General features: G+C 50.7%; 1 protein-coding gene across 1 annotated transcript; it reads right to left on the bottom strand.

The window, feature by feature from the left end:
- Window positions 1-213: 213 nt before the first annotated feature.
- SCARF1 (scavenger receptor class F member 1) lies at window positions 214-14,272 on the bottom strand. The gene is made up of 11 exons (XM_066635795.1): window positions 14,122-14,272; window positions 10,574-10,635; window positions 8,816-8,917; window positions 7,505-8,030; window positions 6,465-6,683; window positions 5,843-5,971; window positions 5,662-5,765; window positions 5,000-5,120; window positions 4,460-4,584; window positions 2,103-2,258; window positions 214-1,584 (listed from the first exon to the last, which is right to left on the bottom strand). The coding sequence occupies exons 1-11, from the start codon at window positions 14,232-14,234 to the stop codon at window positions 674-676; spliced, it is 2,568 nt and encodes an 855-aa protein (XP_066491892.1). The 5' UTR covers window positions 14,235-14,272; the 3' UTR covers window positions 214-673.
- Between the last annotated feature and the right edge of the window lie 2,936 nt (window positions 14,273-17,208).

The following is a 17,208-nucleotide window of genomic DNA, read 5'->3' as shown; positions in this document are numbered from 1 at the left end:
CCTGGGGCATTTGCCCTAACAGACATAATGGGAGGTCTGCAACTGAGGGTAAAGGACCTCATCAAAATCCTCACCATGCAATGAAGAAGGAGCAGGGACACTTCCAGGTAGGGTGTTGAGCCTGGGATTGTTACACTTTGTTCACTCGCTCTTCCAGCAGGTTCATAATGCATTCCTATCCATCCATTATCCACCTGCACATTCCACATGCACCATCACATTTATTAATAGAGAAAATCTGATATTCTTTAACACCAATGCAGGACAGCAGCACAATGACCATGAATCGTGGATAAACGTGAGCTTGACCGCTCCAACTTTTTTTTTTGAGAGGTGCACATCCAGAGGTAGAAAACCACTATGGACCCAGGAGGGGCTAAAGGGGGCAAGAGTTTACTTGTGTCCCAATTACATGCTATATTTGCTGCATTTTGGAAGGAATGTTGCAAGTCCACGTGGGACTGCAAGTGGAAAATCAGTGGCAGACTGGTGCTACAGGGAGCAGGACTAGAAGTGGCCTGGGATACAGATCGCTGCCCAGTGTTGTGCAAATAGAATCAACATCTGGAGCTTGTGGCCTGCAGGCACTTCTCAGGGCCGCCACCACTGCTTCTCCGTGACTGCTTTCAAATTGCACCGGGGGGAGGAAGACTGTGGTATTAGGATAGGACACTTATGTGGTGGCTAGGGGATACTGGACCAGCCCAGAGACATTTTCATACTTTGGCTCCCCTTCCTGTGTCTTCTCCTCTAAGGCACCCTCTCCAACCGCCCGCTCTGGCTGGTTGTGACTTTGGGTTAGCTCAAGGCTCTTGCACTCTCCAGCCTCCTCCAAGGAGGGAGCTGGCAGTCCTCCCAGAAGGCCCTGGGCCTCGGCCTTTGTGGTACTGAGTTCAGGGTCATGCACAGTGCTCTCTAGGTCAGTCTTGTCTTGGGTCAGCAGCGTCCTGGTGTTCTTCTCCAAGTCCTGTGTCCTCCACAGCGGCTTCTGGAGGCCCTCAAGACTTCTTCTTAGCCGGGGCTCCTTCCTGGGTGGCTGTTTAACCCTCTGCAGGCTGCCCAGCTGTTGCAGGATGGCCTGCACGGGCCCCTCACTCCTTCCTGCCGCTTTGCCCACCATCATGTAGATTGTGGTAACAGCAGGCTCTTTGTCTTGAGCCTTTGAGGCTGCCTCCAGAGCCTCCACTCTCTGGGCCACATTCCGGGAGCTAGAGAGCCGCTTCCGGCGGCCTCCAGGGGTGCTCCGCAGGAAAGATCTGTGGGTCTCCTCTTCCCTGGGACCAGCCTCCACATTCTCGTAAATGTTTCCTGGTGAATTGTCCTGGGGTGTCTCCTGTTCAGGACTTGTAGTAGGTTGCGGAGGAGAGGCAACTCGGGCCAAGCCCCAAGAAGTCTTGGATTTCCGTAGGGGGTTGAGGGTCTCTGTGGAGCCTTGGGTTTGGCCCTCAAACCGGGTCCCTTCTGCGAAGGACACTGAAGGGCGCTTGGCTTTGGCAATGCTGGATGTGCGAGGGATGGCAAAGGGCTCCAAATTCAAGGCTGAGGCCTCTGGGAGGAAACCAGGCTGGAGGTCTGCATCTGGGGCTGGAAGAGAAGAGCATGGTGGTCATGCAGCTACCCACTAAGATGGCCTCCCTGGGGTGTAGAGGTGGAGCTTGCAGTTTGGCTGGAGTGGGATGGGGGATGTGGAGCAGAAAATCTAGCACTTGGGCTTCCATTTCAGGCTTTGGGGAGAAACATAGGGCATACGGAAAGAGCAGTTGGTTGCAGACAGGACCTTGGAGGGCTGGCCCATCTATCTGGTTGACAGAGGCATTGGCCTCAGGTAGAGGATTGGAGGTGGATGCCTGTACCTGTCCACCCACCTCCACTGCTTGTCCACTTCTTGCTTCCTTGATTTGAAAGGAAAAATGGAAAAGAAGAAGTGTAGAGAGTGCTGTGCTAGAGCAACACCTTTCCTTCACACTTCCTTTTCTAGCCCATTCTTCTCTTCCTTTTGATTCCAGGGAGCAAGCTGGGGACTCCACTGTGACACAAGGACCCTGTCCCCTTACCAGTCTGTTGGGGGCAATTGAAAGAAGGAATGATCTTTGCATCTCTACCTTCTCCAGCAGGGAGCTGGTAGACTGGGCCCTCTGGCTGGTCATCTTCATTGTCAGTGTCGAAGGAGGAAGAGAAGGAGCTGTCCAGGGGCCAGGCAGCTGAAGGCGGCTCTATGAAACTGGGGTTGAAGGGGATCTCTGCATCATGGTGGGAGACTGCCAGGGAGAGGGAAGCAAGACAGCTTACAACAGGGCCAAACTGGAGGTTCTCCCACCCCAGATCCCTAAACCATGCCCTCCAGTTCTTGGACCAATTCACTCCACAGCTCTTGTTCTTCCTACCCTCTGCTATGCAATCCTCCCATGGGAATGAACTGATGGAGAATGGAATAGGTCAGTGGCAAAGGGCATGCCATAAGAACATAAAAAGAGCCCTGCTGAATCAGGTTAAAGGTCTACCTAGTCCAATATCCAGTGGGCCACCAGCTTCCTCTGGAGAGCCCACAAGCAGGAGATGGCATAGTCCTCCCCACCTATCACAAGCCCACAAGCAGGAGAAGCATAGTCTTCTCCAGCCATCATGACTAGAAGCCAGTGACAGACTTGTCTTCCTCAAATTAGTCCAATCCCCTTTTGAAGCCATCTTAGATGTTCACCATCAGCACATCTTATGATAGTGATTTCCACAGATTAAGGATGTGAAGAAATGTCTCCCTTTGTCTGTCCTGAATCTCTTGACAATCAGTTCCATTGGATGTTCTAGTGTTGTGATAGAGGGAGACAAACACTCTGTCCTGCACACAGAACATGCCTGGTCAGCCCCCTAGCATGTTATGTTAACACCAGGGCTGTACTTACCCTGTGACTCATCACAAGCACGTAAATAGGGAACTGAGTGACTGTGCAGAATTAGCTCTCCAGCAGTTTGCTTTTGGTTTCCTTTTGCAGCATAAAGCAAATTCCTCACAGCTGCTGGAGACATGGTTTTCACAAAACTGGCAAAATCCCAGAAGAATGACTGGGGCCAAATATGATGCCTGGGGTTCCACACCCTACCTAGCTCCTTGCCCTCCCCAAGGCTAGCTGAAAAAATTAGGTGAAGTGTGTAATTTGACGCAATGTCAATAGATGGCCGAATTCAGCTTTCCTTTGTGCCAGGTTTGGATTTGTGTTTAAGAGCACAGTAAAACAGTTCTGGTCACCAGGATCTTAGGGGAAAGGGCTGAGCAAGTTCAGGAAGATCAGGACACTCCTAGATCAGGACACTGCTGATCTGGGAATACGGGCCAAATGTGGCCCCTGTAAGCAATTTATCCAGCCCCCATTATAACTGGGTTCTCCCAGCATGATAATTGGGATGTCTCGTATCTTAAAAATACAAACAAAATTTGTACAGTTTCTCTTCTGTCATTTGCAGCTCATGAGTTTCTATGTGAGAACAAAGTGCTTATTTCTGGTCATCATCTGCTTTAATGTCGTCACTTCCCACCCTCAGCAGGCACAATGAATGCTAACTTCGGCCCTCTGTATGGAACGAGTTTGACGCCCCTGCATCTAGAATAGGCCTTTCGTTCTGCTAAGTAAAGGGGATTGGGCTAAACAGATCATTGGTCTGGCTCAGAATACAACCCCTCTGTACTTATGAATCAATCATCCTGCTTGCAGTGAATACTGAATACGCATGCTCCCACTGTGAACTGTGGTGTTTGTGCCTCGGTCTAGCTGGGGCATGGAATTTCCCAGAACTCTTGCACAGAGAAAGCTGGGTGCATTTCCTCGACATGACGTGAAATGTATGTTTGCTTCCTTATCTTGTTTCTTTTTTTAGACATAAACCTCCCCCCCCCCCACCCATCAGATGCAAGATGTTTCAGTCACGCTGCAGGCTTCCCTACTGACTTTCCAATCACTGATCAGCTATCTGTTAAACTGGTATTTAGCCACAGAGACAGCTGAAATCCATATAGAGATATTTAGGTACGCAGGGACCTTGGTTCATATAAAGCAGTGAAGGCGAGATTTGTTTAGTCAAATGGTGGGGGTCACAGAAAGAAACAGATGGGGGGACAGAAAAGTAGAGGCACACAGAATCTGCTGGTAGGCACACAAGCAAGTTACTGTAAGTAGATCTGCCACATCCGTTTAGACTCAGAATTGTATCAGGAAGCCCCATCTGGCTGGGGACCTGTCCTGTGGAGTACTTAGCATCATGCCTCACCTTGTTCTGAATCAGGGGCACTACTGCTCTTCCATCCCCTCAGAATCTCATTCTGGGGGCTCACCTATCAAGCAGAGGTTTTGCTCTTTTGATGCCAAGATTATCAGGCCAACAAGCCTCCAGCAGGCCTGGACTTGTCTTGACATGATTCCTGCATCAGTGAAGAGACATGTGGGGAGGGCTACACCTCTCTTCTCACCTGTCACACGTGGAAGCTTGTAGCCCCCCAAGGAGAAGCAGGGTAATGTGGAGCTGAGGTTGGCTAATGCCCCTAGCACGTGGTGCTTCATTCGAGAGACTGGATTCCCATCAGCAACTGCTGCCCTGAGAAAGAATGAACAGAGCAATTTCATCCCAGCAAAGCAGCAGGTTCTGTACAAAACAGAGGAGAAGGGCACAATCCTTTCAAGTTTTCCCAACAGTTTTGCCATGGTACAAGTGGTCAACTTATGGTGCAATCCTATGCCTGTCTACTCAGAAGTAAATTCCATTGAATTCAATGGGACTTACTCCCAGGAAATTGTGAACTGTATAGGATTTCAGCCTTAGGCTTTCTTCTGCTCAGTGGGAACAAAGGCCAGTTTGCATAGGTCACCTCTTTTTCCAACTCTAGGCAACTCCTTTGGTCTTGTTCTCATTGAAGTAGAGAAAACGGGACTATGATCTTTCCGTGTTTTGTACAGCACTCAGAGCATGGCTGTCACTAGTATACAATTGTTGGGTTGCCAACTAATGGTACCTGTCTCCAGGGTCCATTGGGGCTGATCCGCAGCAGCAGAAGCAGCAACAGCAAACACAAAGCAGCAGGAAAAGCAAAGGGGTCAGGATTCCTGCTATGAGGGCTTCCTGGTTCTTACCTCCTGGGGGGAGAAAGAGGAGTGATCAGGGGAGGATTGAGCTTTCCAGAAGATTTCAGGGCCAATCCCTGTTAGTAGTTCCAGGAGAGCCTGAGACCTTAGAGAGCTGTTGCTGGGTCAGTGCAGACATTACTGAGCTAGATGACCCAAGGATCTAACTCAAAATAAGGCAATTATCTGTAAGGGGACAGCAGGGCCAGGAGGCCAAGGTGGGGTATTTGCCTTAGGCAGCAGATTGGTGGTGGTGGTGGTGGGGGTAACCACTGACCTCTGTTGCTCCTTCTCCTGCCACTCCATGGATTGGAAAAGGAAGAGAGGGACATACTGGAATAGGAAGTGTGGAGGAGAGAAGGCACTCTGGCCTGCCAGTCTCTTCTGCTCCCCCCCCCCTTTTTCCAAGCCAGGGATGGAATAGAAGAAGCTGGTACACCACCAGGTAAGGAGGACTTAAGGAGGAGAGGCAGTATTTGTCCTGCTGCCTCAGGAGGTCTTGAGTTAGCCCTGGAGGGGCAGGCTGGGGCAGGGTATGTAACCCCTTACTTACGGAGCTGACAGTCCCCAGTGAGAGGGTGGCACAGGTCCCCCTGGCACTGGCAGGGCTCAGAGCAGTTCGGGCCGTGAAATCCTTCAGGGCAGGTCTTGTTGCAGCTGCAAAGGAGACAGGAGACATTCCAAGCCGCTGCCTGATCAAGCGGGCAGAGCCAAAGCCCAGATGTTGTCTTTACCTGATGCCCCAGTACCCAGCCTGGCACACACATTCCCCAGACACTGGGTCACAGCTCCCATTGATGCAGTCCGGGCAGGAGAATCGGCAGCCATTGCCAAAGAGGCCAGGTGGGCAGGGCATCTCACACCTGCAGGGGGAGAGAGATGGACAAGAATGGGGGTGTGTGGCCAGCGCAGTGGCTGGTCATGTTGCTGCTTCTGGAGCTGTGGGTCAACTCAACTCTTGTCTTTTAACCAGCAAGCTGAGGACAGGCTTGGCTCATCCATAAGGCTGAGTGAGGTGGTAGATTGGTGGGGCTGCCCACCTCTGCCTTTGTCCTCCCACCTCTGCCACTCCTCCTCCTCCTCCTCCTCTCACTTCTTGAGTGCTAGTCCACCTTTCTTCTCCACTTCCTCCAATGCCCATTCCAGTCTTCCCTTTGGAATACAGGGAATGAGAAGGAGAAGAAGAGAGGTAGAGAAGGGACGACAGAGGCTGGCATGCTGGTGAGGATGGGGCAGTGGCATAGAGCCAGAGGTCATAAAGGCAGGATGGGGTAGTGGTTCTGGTGTCAGACTTTGACCTAGAACATCCAGGTCCTGTATCTGTACAGACTTTGGAGAGACTAGCTTTATCCCCACCTGTCACCAGTGAGGCCTGGTTCACAGTTCCGGCATTTTCCAGTCTCCGGGTGACAAGTCTCCCCTTGGAGGCAGCGGGGACAAGGCTGGGTACAGTTCTCCCCATGGAGTCCCAGAGGGCATGACTGATTGCAGTGGGTCCCATTCCAGCCAGGTTCACAGGCAAGGCAAGAGCCGTCCACAGGAAAGCAGGCCTGTTGGTGCTTGCAGTGGCCACACCTGTACAAGGGGGAAGGGAAACCAAAGAAGAAGGGGCAAGAGGGCACTTCTAGTCAACAGTCAGGGAAAAGCAATACCACATAGCTTGGATGATGGGGAACCTTGTTACAACAACCCCAGACCAGTATCCGCCGAGCCCAAACAAGTGTTGATGACTGACCCACAGAATCAGGATCCATTAAATTCCAAGCAACCCTTGATAAGTCCATCAGAACCTAGAGATCCAGGAGTTTCAGTTTGATAATGGATGTCTTTTCCATTGTGTCACTTGTACTTTCAATCTTCAAAATAAGCAGCAGCAACCTCTGGTGGAGGAAGCCCAGAGAGCTCTTAAGATCAGGACTGGGCAACCCCTGAGGCCAACAGACAGGCAACGGAATGGAGGAGGTGCCCACCAGTGGCTTATTTCCACTTGCCCACCTCCTCCACCAGCCTCTGACGTTCATCTTCCTCCTACGCCCTGGATTAGAAAAGGAAGCGAGGACGTGGAAATGTGGTCGAGAGGAGAGTGGTAGGCTAGATACTTCAGAGCACCACTCTCTTCCTGTTTGAATCCAGGAAGCAGGAAGATGAGGAAGCATGGTGGAGGCAGAGGTTGGCACATCATCAGGTAAGGTGTGCATACTGCATCAGGTCTTGGGAAGTCTTGGGTCAGCCCTGCTTAAGAGGAGACTTTTGCCATCTCTGTCAATGGGAGCTGGGCTGCACTCTGAAGCTGGCAGTCTTTCTCCCCATGCAGAAACAACATGACCTGGAAGCTGGAGTGGGACCATTTTTCTCACCAATTTTACACCTTGGAGTTGCTTTTACTGGCCATTTACCTGTATCTGCACTGAAGTCCATAGGTCCCAGCCGGGCAGGTGTCTGTGCAGCTCTGGCCTCGGTAGCCAGCTTCACAAGTGCATTGCCCATCCTGGGGGCTGCAGGTTCCATACAGGCAATGGCAGGGGTTCTGGCAGAAGGCACCCCACATCCCAGCCTTGCACTCACATCGGCCAGTCTCCTGGGCACAGGGTGAGCCGCTGCAGGTGCAATGGAAGGTACACCTTTTGCCCCACCAGCCTCCGTGGCAGAAGCAGCGACCTGTAGCCGGATCGCAGCGGGAACCAGACAGATTGCACTGGCACTGCTTCTTGCAGTCTGGTGCCCACCAGCCGGGCTCACAATGGCAGGCCCCAGTGAGGGGGTCACAGCGGCCTCGCAGGCCACACTGGCATGCAGACTGGCAGAGCGGCCCCCATCGGTTGGGGTGGCAGGTGCATTCTCCACTGACTGGGTCACACTTCCCATGGGGGTAGCAACGGCAGCTCTCTTTGCAGTCTGGGCCCCAGTACTGGTCAGGACACCCTGCAAGGGAATGGCAGAATGTGAGATGGGGCGGTGGTGGTGGTGAGCTGGCAGTCCCTGCCTTCCACAACTCCACCAAAGGGACATGAACCACTGAAACAGCACAGCTGCTGAGCTGGAACCCAGACCTCTTAGGATTCGCCCAGGAAATTGATTACCACTAAATGTAATACTTGGCAATGATCCAGCATAAACCTCAGGTTTTTTTTTCCAATTTCAAAGTATATTTTTCTCCCTGCGACTGCAAAAATATGCTGGAAAACTTATACATGACTTTGAAAAAATAAAATTGCAGGGACCAAAAAAAGGTGATCAGAGAAGAGGGAAGGGCCAACCCAAGATCTTCTGGTGCCCAAGGAGCTGTGTCTGTCTAGAACAGGGGTGCTCAATAGGTGGATCGCGTAGATAGGTGGATCGCGTAATAGGTGGACCTGTAGATCGCGAGGCAAAATGAGTAGATCGCAGAGCTCTGTCTCTCCAAACTGTTAATATGTCAGTTTCGTCTAGTGACTAGATGAAACTGACATATTTAGCTGACACTAAACTGACACTGAAACTGACACTTTAGCTGCTCTTCAGGCATGCAGCAACAAAACTGAGGAAACTGACTAGACTCCAGCAGGGGCTCCATACATTAAAGGGGGTGTCTGTCAGACGCTTCCTTCCCCCCTGGTAGATCTCCGGGCCTTGCTGGGTTTCAAAGTAGCTCTCGAGCCAAAAAAGTGTGAGCACCCCTGGTCTAGAAGATACCCTCTTTGTCTGCCCCACCCCAGCCCAATACTCACGAGTGTTACAGTTGGCCCCAAAGAAGCCCGGCTTGCAGCGACAAACACCGGGTCGCACACACACCTCGTCCTTTTGGCAGGCATCCGCGCCCTGGCACAGTGCTGGCAATGACACAATGAGATGTTTAGGGCCTTGATTTCCTAGGCAGGGAGATCCATGCCACAAAGAGCTCGGTATCCTGCTCCAGAACGATGGCTAAGACAGTGCCAGTGCTTTGCTTGCCTGAGAGATTAGCCAGAATTCCTGCTCTTCTATCCCCAGGGTCAGCCCAAGACCTCCGGCACCTGGGGTGCCACACTAAATGCTCCTCCCCTTACCCAGCAGCACACTTGCTGTCACCACTTCTGATCCACCTGCTCCCACCACCTGGACCCGGCACTCTAGCCCACCACTCTTCTCCTCCACACTTCCTCTTCCACTCTGACCTCTTCTTCCTTTTCGAATTGGAGCAGGAGGAGGAGATGGAGTGGCAGAGTGTCGCAAACTTAGGGGGGTTTGGGGTGCTCAGAGTTCTTGGTTCTCGAACCCTAAAGCCCTCAAGGCCCCTCTGTTTAGTAGTACTACCACCACCCTGTATGTGCCAGTGCCTCAGTCCAGGGACACTGAGACCCTCTAGGCTTAACTCTATCCCTTACAGGCACTGAGCGCTTTCTCCAATTAAAGCTTCAGTCCTCAAGTTACTAGACCTCAATGAGCACTTGGTAGCTTGCTGAACGGCTAGGCAGGATTCTGAACTTTTGTCCCCAACAGACAATGAAACAACTTAGTAAAAGAGATTTTAGTTTATTAAGTACATAAGGTTACATAAAGTTACATTAAGGCAGCAAATGCTAGAGGCATAAACATCTCGGAAACATATCAGCAATAAAATAATAAAGCTAGCTGGCTATCTCTATTAATCCCTATCTCTCACCTGGGTCAGTTACTCTTGTAGATCTTTTAGCCCCAAGGCTACCTATGAGGCCAGGTGCCCATGGTAGACAATGGAGCTCGCAGCGTGCAGGATGTTGCACCCCAAAAACTCTGTTCAAGAAGGACCTGGACACACCCCTTGGGCCCCATTATTATACTTCTTATGCTAATAGTACTGAGGTGACTTCATACTTATTTAGACTGTCTAATCAGAAACTTTTGAGGAGAGAACCTTCTTAAAGTTGGCCTAGTTGCTAGCCCTCCTAGTTCTTACCCCTCCCAACTGGAGATCCCCAGCTGCATTTCATCAGCTTGATAAGGTGCCTCTCTGTCTACTGAGGTGTTAAAAATTCCAATGGGTTGTAATTCTTGTTGTCTGTCCTTTCTGGCCAGCATAGGAGAGACAACAATATTTTTGTTTGTTTACTCACTTTCTTGCAGCTAGGAACTGCTAGCCACTTCTCCCTTACTGACTTAGTTTGGTTCAGGCTTCACATGCTAACCTAGGCCTAAACTGTACATATTCATGACACAGAGGCAGGTGGGCTAGCAGGTACTGGGTGCACAAATCTGCCCTGGCCCTCCCTCATTGTCAGACGACTGGCTTCTGGAGGATGAGTGCACCTGTTCAGGAGCAGAGAGGATATTCAGAGGTCACCTGGTGCTCAATCCTGGCTTATGAACTGGCGCCATTAGCGCCAACACACTTCTAAATCAGGAATGTATATGGAAGACCAAATTGGTTCCCTACCCCATGCTGCTGAGAAAAGAGCCAATATGAAGCCACAAAAGGCTACAGCCGAAAACTCCAGACTAAATACAGGAGTAGAAAGTTGAACACTCACCAGTGGTGCACTCCCGGCCTTTTTGCTTCCAGCCTTGGCAGCAGGTAAGGACTTGGGGATGGCTGGCAGGGGAGACAAAGACACATAATAAACCGAACAAAACCCAAAATGGGAGCTTGAAGGGGAACGTACATTAGGTGGACGGCTTTCCAGTTGCAAAAGTCCCCAGGCAGAGTCAGCACTGTTTACCTGCTCCAGGTACAAGGGACAAACGCTCATGGCAAGAACTGCCCTGCCTCTTTGACAACTCAGGGCTGCAACATGTTTTCCAGAGTCTGTAGCATCAAAAAAAACAACAAAATGCCTCACGCCCTCTTAAAGGATAACCAAAGTCTTGTGAACCATCTTCCATGAGAGCTTCTGCAACAAGACATTTGTTCATCTTCAACAGGACCGGCCTATTTGTGAGGCCAAGTGAGGCGGTTGCCCCACGCAGCAGGTTGGCATGGGGTGCCCTCCTTCATCCGTCAACTCACTTCCACTTTGCCTCCTCTTTTCCCCACTCCCTGTATTGGAAAAGGAAGAGGGGGACAGAGCAGAAAAGAAAATGTGGAAGAAAGGAGAGTGGTGGGCTAGAGCCCCACGCTACCTCTTCTTCTGCTCGTCCCTTTCCGTTTTCCAGCAGAGGGAATGGGAAGTGTTAGCATAGCTGATTTACCCAGCAGGTCAGGAGACCTGTTCAGGAGACTACTTTAAGGTATGTGGTCAGGGCCAGCCAAAGGCCTCCCGACACCTGAGGTGACATGCTGAATGCTGCCCCTCCTAACTCGATGATGTGCCAGCCTCTGCTCTTCCCACTCTCCGATGCTCTAGCTCGGCACTCGCCTCCCTTCTACATTTCCCCTTCCTCTCTGTCCTCCTCTTCCTTTTCTAATCCAGGGAGTGGAGAGAAGAGTAGGAACAGAGGCAAGAAGGCAGGCAGAGATGGTGTCCCACACCAATGTGATGCCTGAGGCAACTGCTTCAGTTGTCCTCATGGATGGGCCGGCCCGACATGTAGTTATAAAAAAAACAAAACTCTATTCGAGGGACCTCCATGGGGGAGGGAAAGAGATACCTACATGCTTGCCACCTAGCTGCATAGCAGAATCTGGGAAGATGGAGGATGGAATAATAGCCTAAGGGCGCAATCCTAACCAACTTTCCAGCACTGAAAGCTGTTCCAATGTGGCGTGCGCTGCATCCTGCAGTGGGGAGGCAGTCAAGGGGGCCTCCTCGAGGTAAGGGCATATTTGTTACCTTACCTTGGGGCTGCATTGCGGCTAGGCCAGTGCTGGCAAGTTGGTTAGGATTGCGCCCTATGAATAGTAGTCTGCCTACCAGGAGAGAGCTTGTAGAAAGCTGGCCACATTCCATCTGGCCAGCTCACTAGCTCGGTTGCCCCCTTCAGGTGCAGGATGTTTGTGTAGTCTTGTTGCACCTGTTCCCACTTTCAACAGAAGGAGCAGAGGCTGGCCCTCTCCAAGACAGTAGTGTTGCTAGGGGGTGTGGGCCACTACTGGCCAAAATTTTTTAAATCTTGGTATTTTTGAATAATACCATCATACATCATTCAACGCATAATTTCATGCAGAAGGCAATGAAACAAACCACGTTGAAACATCCCCATTCTATCAAAAGTTATAGTCAAAAAGCCAGCAGGGGCATGGCATTGGTGCATCACTACACCTAGTGTAGTGTGGGTGTTGCCCCACCCATTGCATGGGAGGAGGTCCATCATGGGGGTGACTCGTCAGCCGCCCACGCCAGGTGACACAAACCCTAGCAATACCGCTGCTCCCAGGTAAAGGGGGGCCACATTTGGAACACCATCTCGGGCACCAGGAGATCCTGGTCTTCACAAGGCTCTTGGTTGCTTTTCTACAGTGTTCTATCCGAGTTTCGTGAACCAAGTTTGCTATGAACAGTGGTGCCACTAGGGTTTGTGTCACCCAGTGTGGGAGGCCAGTGCGTCACTCCCGTGATGGACTTCCTCCCATGCAATGGGCGGGGCAATGACCCAGGTGGTGGGCATGGTGATGTACCATTGCCCCACCCCACTGGTTTTTTGGCTATACCTTTTGTTAGAAAATAGATATTCCAATGTGGTTTTTTTCATTGCCTTCTGCTGTAAATCACACATTGAATGGTATGTAACATGATGGTATTGTTCCTACAAACTGTGATTTTAGTGAATTTGGTCACTAGTGCGCTTCCCCCCCCCCGTGCATGTCACCCCGTGCAGCCCGCACCCCCTGCATCAACGCCATTGCTAATTAATAGATAAAAAATTTTCCCAAGAGCTGAAGCAAAGCAGCTTGACCGGCAAACTCTGCAGGGTTAACAATTCATGTGTGTAGAAAATTGTTCTTAAAACATCTTCCAACTGTGGAACAGGGCAGAGGCAAGAGGCAGTGTGAATGGCAGGAAACAGGAAGCGCAAGACAAAAGGGAAAGACGCAGACGCAGAGAAAGATTTGAAGACACACACCCCAAGCAGGCAGTAGTGTCGTTCCACCCACTCGTGGCTCTTGCAGCCATCCTGTGCATTCGCAGGGTGGATAGTCAACCTTGTGCAGAAACCCCCAGAATATGCTACTACCTCTTAGTGCCTCCCTTGCGCATGGAGCAGCTGGGCCAAATGAAAGAGGAAGGAAAAATACCCTAAGAATTGCAGTCTACGTGGCAAAAGAGAGCTCACTAAAAGTATGAGGGGAAGCCTTCACATCCCAACATGTTATTACATCCCCCCATCCTTTTTATTCCGCTTTTGTTATCTGAAAGATAATCAACACTATGGCTAACAATTATCATTATCATCGACAAACAAACTCAGTCTGAAACAACAACATTAGAATAACTTAAAACTAATCTCAGCCTGAAGGTCAAGTCAATGGATCAATACAAGAACCATCTTTTAATCTATTCAAAGAGATCCACGACTTCTGGAATAAATATGAGCTCAGTTCACAGCCCACTACAGGGTAAACTTATTGGGTTTGCCAAGTCAGAGGCATCTGCAAACCTGAGATCGAAGAAGGGAGCCCTGGTGATGGCACACAGCAGGGTCTGGTCCGGTCATCTCATTGCTCCATGATGATTGACAAAGAAAGATCTGTCTGCTCATCTTTGATGGCAATTGGAGGAGGTGGCATGTCAGGGCAGCAGCTCACACTTAATTTGGAGTGGAGGAGAGGAGAAGGACGGTGGCAGGTGGCTCGAGATCAGGCCACTTGCTTGGACAACCAGATCCAAAACCTAGACCTCTGGCTGGTATCTGGGCAACCATAAACTGAGCCAAGATAAAGCTGGGCAGATGTCCCTTGAAAGAGCCATCTATGGCTTTGATATAAAGACAGAGCCCCTCCTCCATGCTTGGGGGGGTGACACAGAGCATACCCTCTGATGTTGCCTTCAGTGTTCAGGCAGGATCATGTGGGGGGAAGTAGTTTTTAAAGGTGCTGAGTCTTGGCCCTTTGCGGTTAAAACCAACATGTTGAACGGAGCCTGGAGACATATAAAGAAACAACACCCCCCCTGCCACCATCACCCCTAACAGAGGGACCTACCTGCTCGACTGGCAGACGTGCCTCCCATTGGGGTCCAGCTCAGAAGTGCAGCTCCCCATCCCAGGCCCCTGGACCTGCAGGCAGAAAAGCAGCAGGGGCAGCAGCTCCCACATCCTGGTGGGGTCCCTGGTGAGGACTCCCTGGTCACACAGGAGCGGCGGCACTCTGGCAGCTTCTCTCTGGAGCTGTGCCTCTTTCCCTCCCATTTCCTTCTTTGCTTTTCCTGAGGAAGCAAACTTGAGGGCTTGGGCGGGCGGAGGGATGCGGAGGGCACACAAAAGACACACGGACGCTGGCTATTTTTAGCCATGCAGGGGAAAGCTTGGCCCCCAGAGCCTTTGCAGGGCCGTGGGGCACAAAGGAGGCCATCTCGCTCCCTAGGTCTGATCCCCATTTTGACAGACTTTCCTTGTCCCCATTGTCCAACCCCTTCCTAATCTCACCCATGCTTGGCAAGGTGCAGTTGGCTTAAGTGGTGCTTAACCCATTGCACCAAAAAGTGCTGGAGCTCAAAGCCTTTTGCCCCAGAAGTCCTTTGCCTGAGTAGTGGCAGGGCTGGGTAGTGCACCCTGCATATTGATTTCAACTTCTTTACAGCCTCCTCCAACTGTTGCTTAGTTTGGCATGCAGAAGGTTGGAGGTTCAAACTTTGCTGGTATTGTCAGGTAGACCCCTGCCTAAAACTTTGGTGGACAAAGACTCAAGCTCTGTAAAAAGCAGCTCCTGATGTCCTTGACTCTCAAAAACTGGGTCCTCAGCTGAAATTTAACCCAGTTCACCAGCAGGCTGTTCTAGGACCTAGCTTGGCAACTGGCCCACAGCCAGGAATGGCTTTAAGCCAATTGGATCAGTTGCTCCCAATTCCCCCCTCCCCAGTTAGGGTAATTGAGTGTCGTATGCAATTTTATATTGCATTTACATGTGCTTAGATCCATTTGGTCCATTAACTCACATTAAGTCTATAATAAAATTTTTCCTTTCCCCCGATTCTACAGACCTTGGCTGCGAACCTGGGGTCCTGCAAAAAACTGTTTCCAATTGGGCCCCGCAGCTCCTAATGCAGACCCTGCCCACAGCACAGGGGTTCAGTCCCTTATGGGCCTGTCTCATTTTGGCCTCCACAGCCACTCTGTGCCAGGAAGCACCTTTTTCCTGCTTATACGGATGCTTTCTTTGATGCATTCCTGCTTGAGCAATCAGCCTAGGCTTTCGAACCCTTGGCCGTTTCTATGCTACAGCACAAAAAGGGTTGAACAATCACTACCTTTGGGAGTGGGACGGATGGTCTTGCGACCCTTAACACAGAATTCTCAGTTGTTGTTGTTGGCAACCTTCAGTCTCGAAAGACCATGGTATCGCGCTCTGAAAGCTGGTTCTGGAACAGCGTCTAGTGTGGCTGAAAAGGCCAATCCGGGAGTGACAATCCCTTCCACACCGGGAGCAAGTGCAGTCTGTCCCTGGTCTGTCTCCCTGGCTATGGGCCTTCCTTCTTTGCCTCTTAGCCTCAGACTGTTGGCAAAGTTCCCAGTCTCTTCAAACTGGGAAAGGCCATGCTGCACAGCCTGCCTCCAAGCGGGCCGCTCAGAGGCCAGGGTTTCCCACTTGTTGAGGTCCACTCCTAAGGCCTTCAGATCCCTCTTGCAGATGTCCTTGTATTGCAGCTGTGGTCTACCTGTAGGGCGCTTTCCTTCTTTCACATTAAAATTCAACTGCCAGAATTCTTTGGGGGAAGTTGCGATTGTTAAAATGGGATAAAACAGATGTATGTGAATTTGGCATCAAAATAACTCAGTGAGGTCCCACTCATTATATACTTCAGCCTTGCCTCTGAACTTCACGATGTGGCAACTCTGCTGCTTCCCAGGGAAAGGGAGAGACCCGACCATGCTTGGCCCCTAAGACCATCTCCCTTACCCAGCAGTAACCCAAGCACTGACTGCAACTCCTATTTGCATCTGAAAAAGGGAACAGGGCAAAAGTGGAAGCAGGGAAGAAAGTGGTGGTCTGAGCATCAGAGCTACTTTAACCCACCACTTGCCTCTCCTCCACACTTCCTTTTCAACTTCATTCTCCTCCTTTATCAAATCCAGGGTGCAGGAGGAGACATGGGGATACAGATGGGTACATTTAGTCCGTCCATCACTTGACGGCTGGCCCTGGATGCCCCACACACCTGCAGGCAGAGGACATGAAGTAGCAGAAGGGGAAAAACATGTGTCCAAGGAGAGGTGCATTGGGTTATGTGCATCCCACACATCTGCCATGCCCTGAACTGGTGTAGAATTCAGCTTACAAATTCAATATTTATCTTTTTGTTTAAAAAAGATGGCTTTGATGGCTCCACATAAGACCCCTTTGACATCCGAAGTGGAGTGAAGCAGGGCTGTGTTCTTGCACCAACCTTGTTTGGGATTCTCTTCACTGTCCTGCTGAAGCATGCCTTTGGAACTGCAACAGAAGGCATCTGTCTCCAGACCAGATCAGATGAAAAGCTCTTCAACCTCTCCAGACTGAGAGCAAAGTCCAAAGTCCAGCTGAAATGTCTGCGTGACTTCCTCTTTGCTGACGATGCAGCTGTCACTACCCACTCTGCCAAAGATCTCCAGCAGTTCATGGATCGTTTTAGCAAGGCCTGCCAAGATTTTGGACTGACAATCAGCCTGAAGAAAACACAGGTCATGGTTCAGGATGTGAACTCACCTCCCTGCATTACAACCTCTGAGCATGAACTGGAGGTTGTCCATGACTTTGTGTACCTTGGCTCAATGATCTCTGACACTCTTTCTCTTGATACCGAGCTAAACAAATGCATTGGTAAAGCAGCTACCACGTTTTCCAGACTCACAAAGAGAGTCTGGTCCAACAAGAAGCTGATGGAACATACCAAGATCCGGGTCTATAGAGCTTGTGCCCTGAGTACACTTCTGTACTGCAGCGAGTCATGGACTCTTTGCTCACAACAGGAGAGGAAACTGAATGCTTTCCACATGTACTGCCTCCGACGCATTCTCGGCATCACCTGGCAGGACAAAGTTCCAAACAACACAGTCCTGGAACGAGCTGGAATCCCTAGCACGTATGCACTGC

Source organism: Tiliqua scincoides, chromosome 8 (assembly GCF_035046505.1).
Source record: "Tiliqua scincoides isolate rTilSci1 chromosome 8, rTilSci1.hap2, whole genome shotgun sequence".
In the NCBI taxonomy this organism is placed as follows: domain Eukaryota; kingdom Metazoa; phylum Chordata; class Lepidosauria; order Squamata; family Scincidae; genus Tiliqua; species Tiliqua scincoides.
The sequence above is the reverse complement of the archived record's forward strand: the minus strand, read 5'-3'. Positions and strand labels throughout refer to the sequence as shown.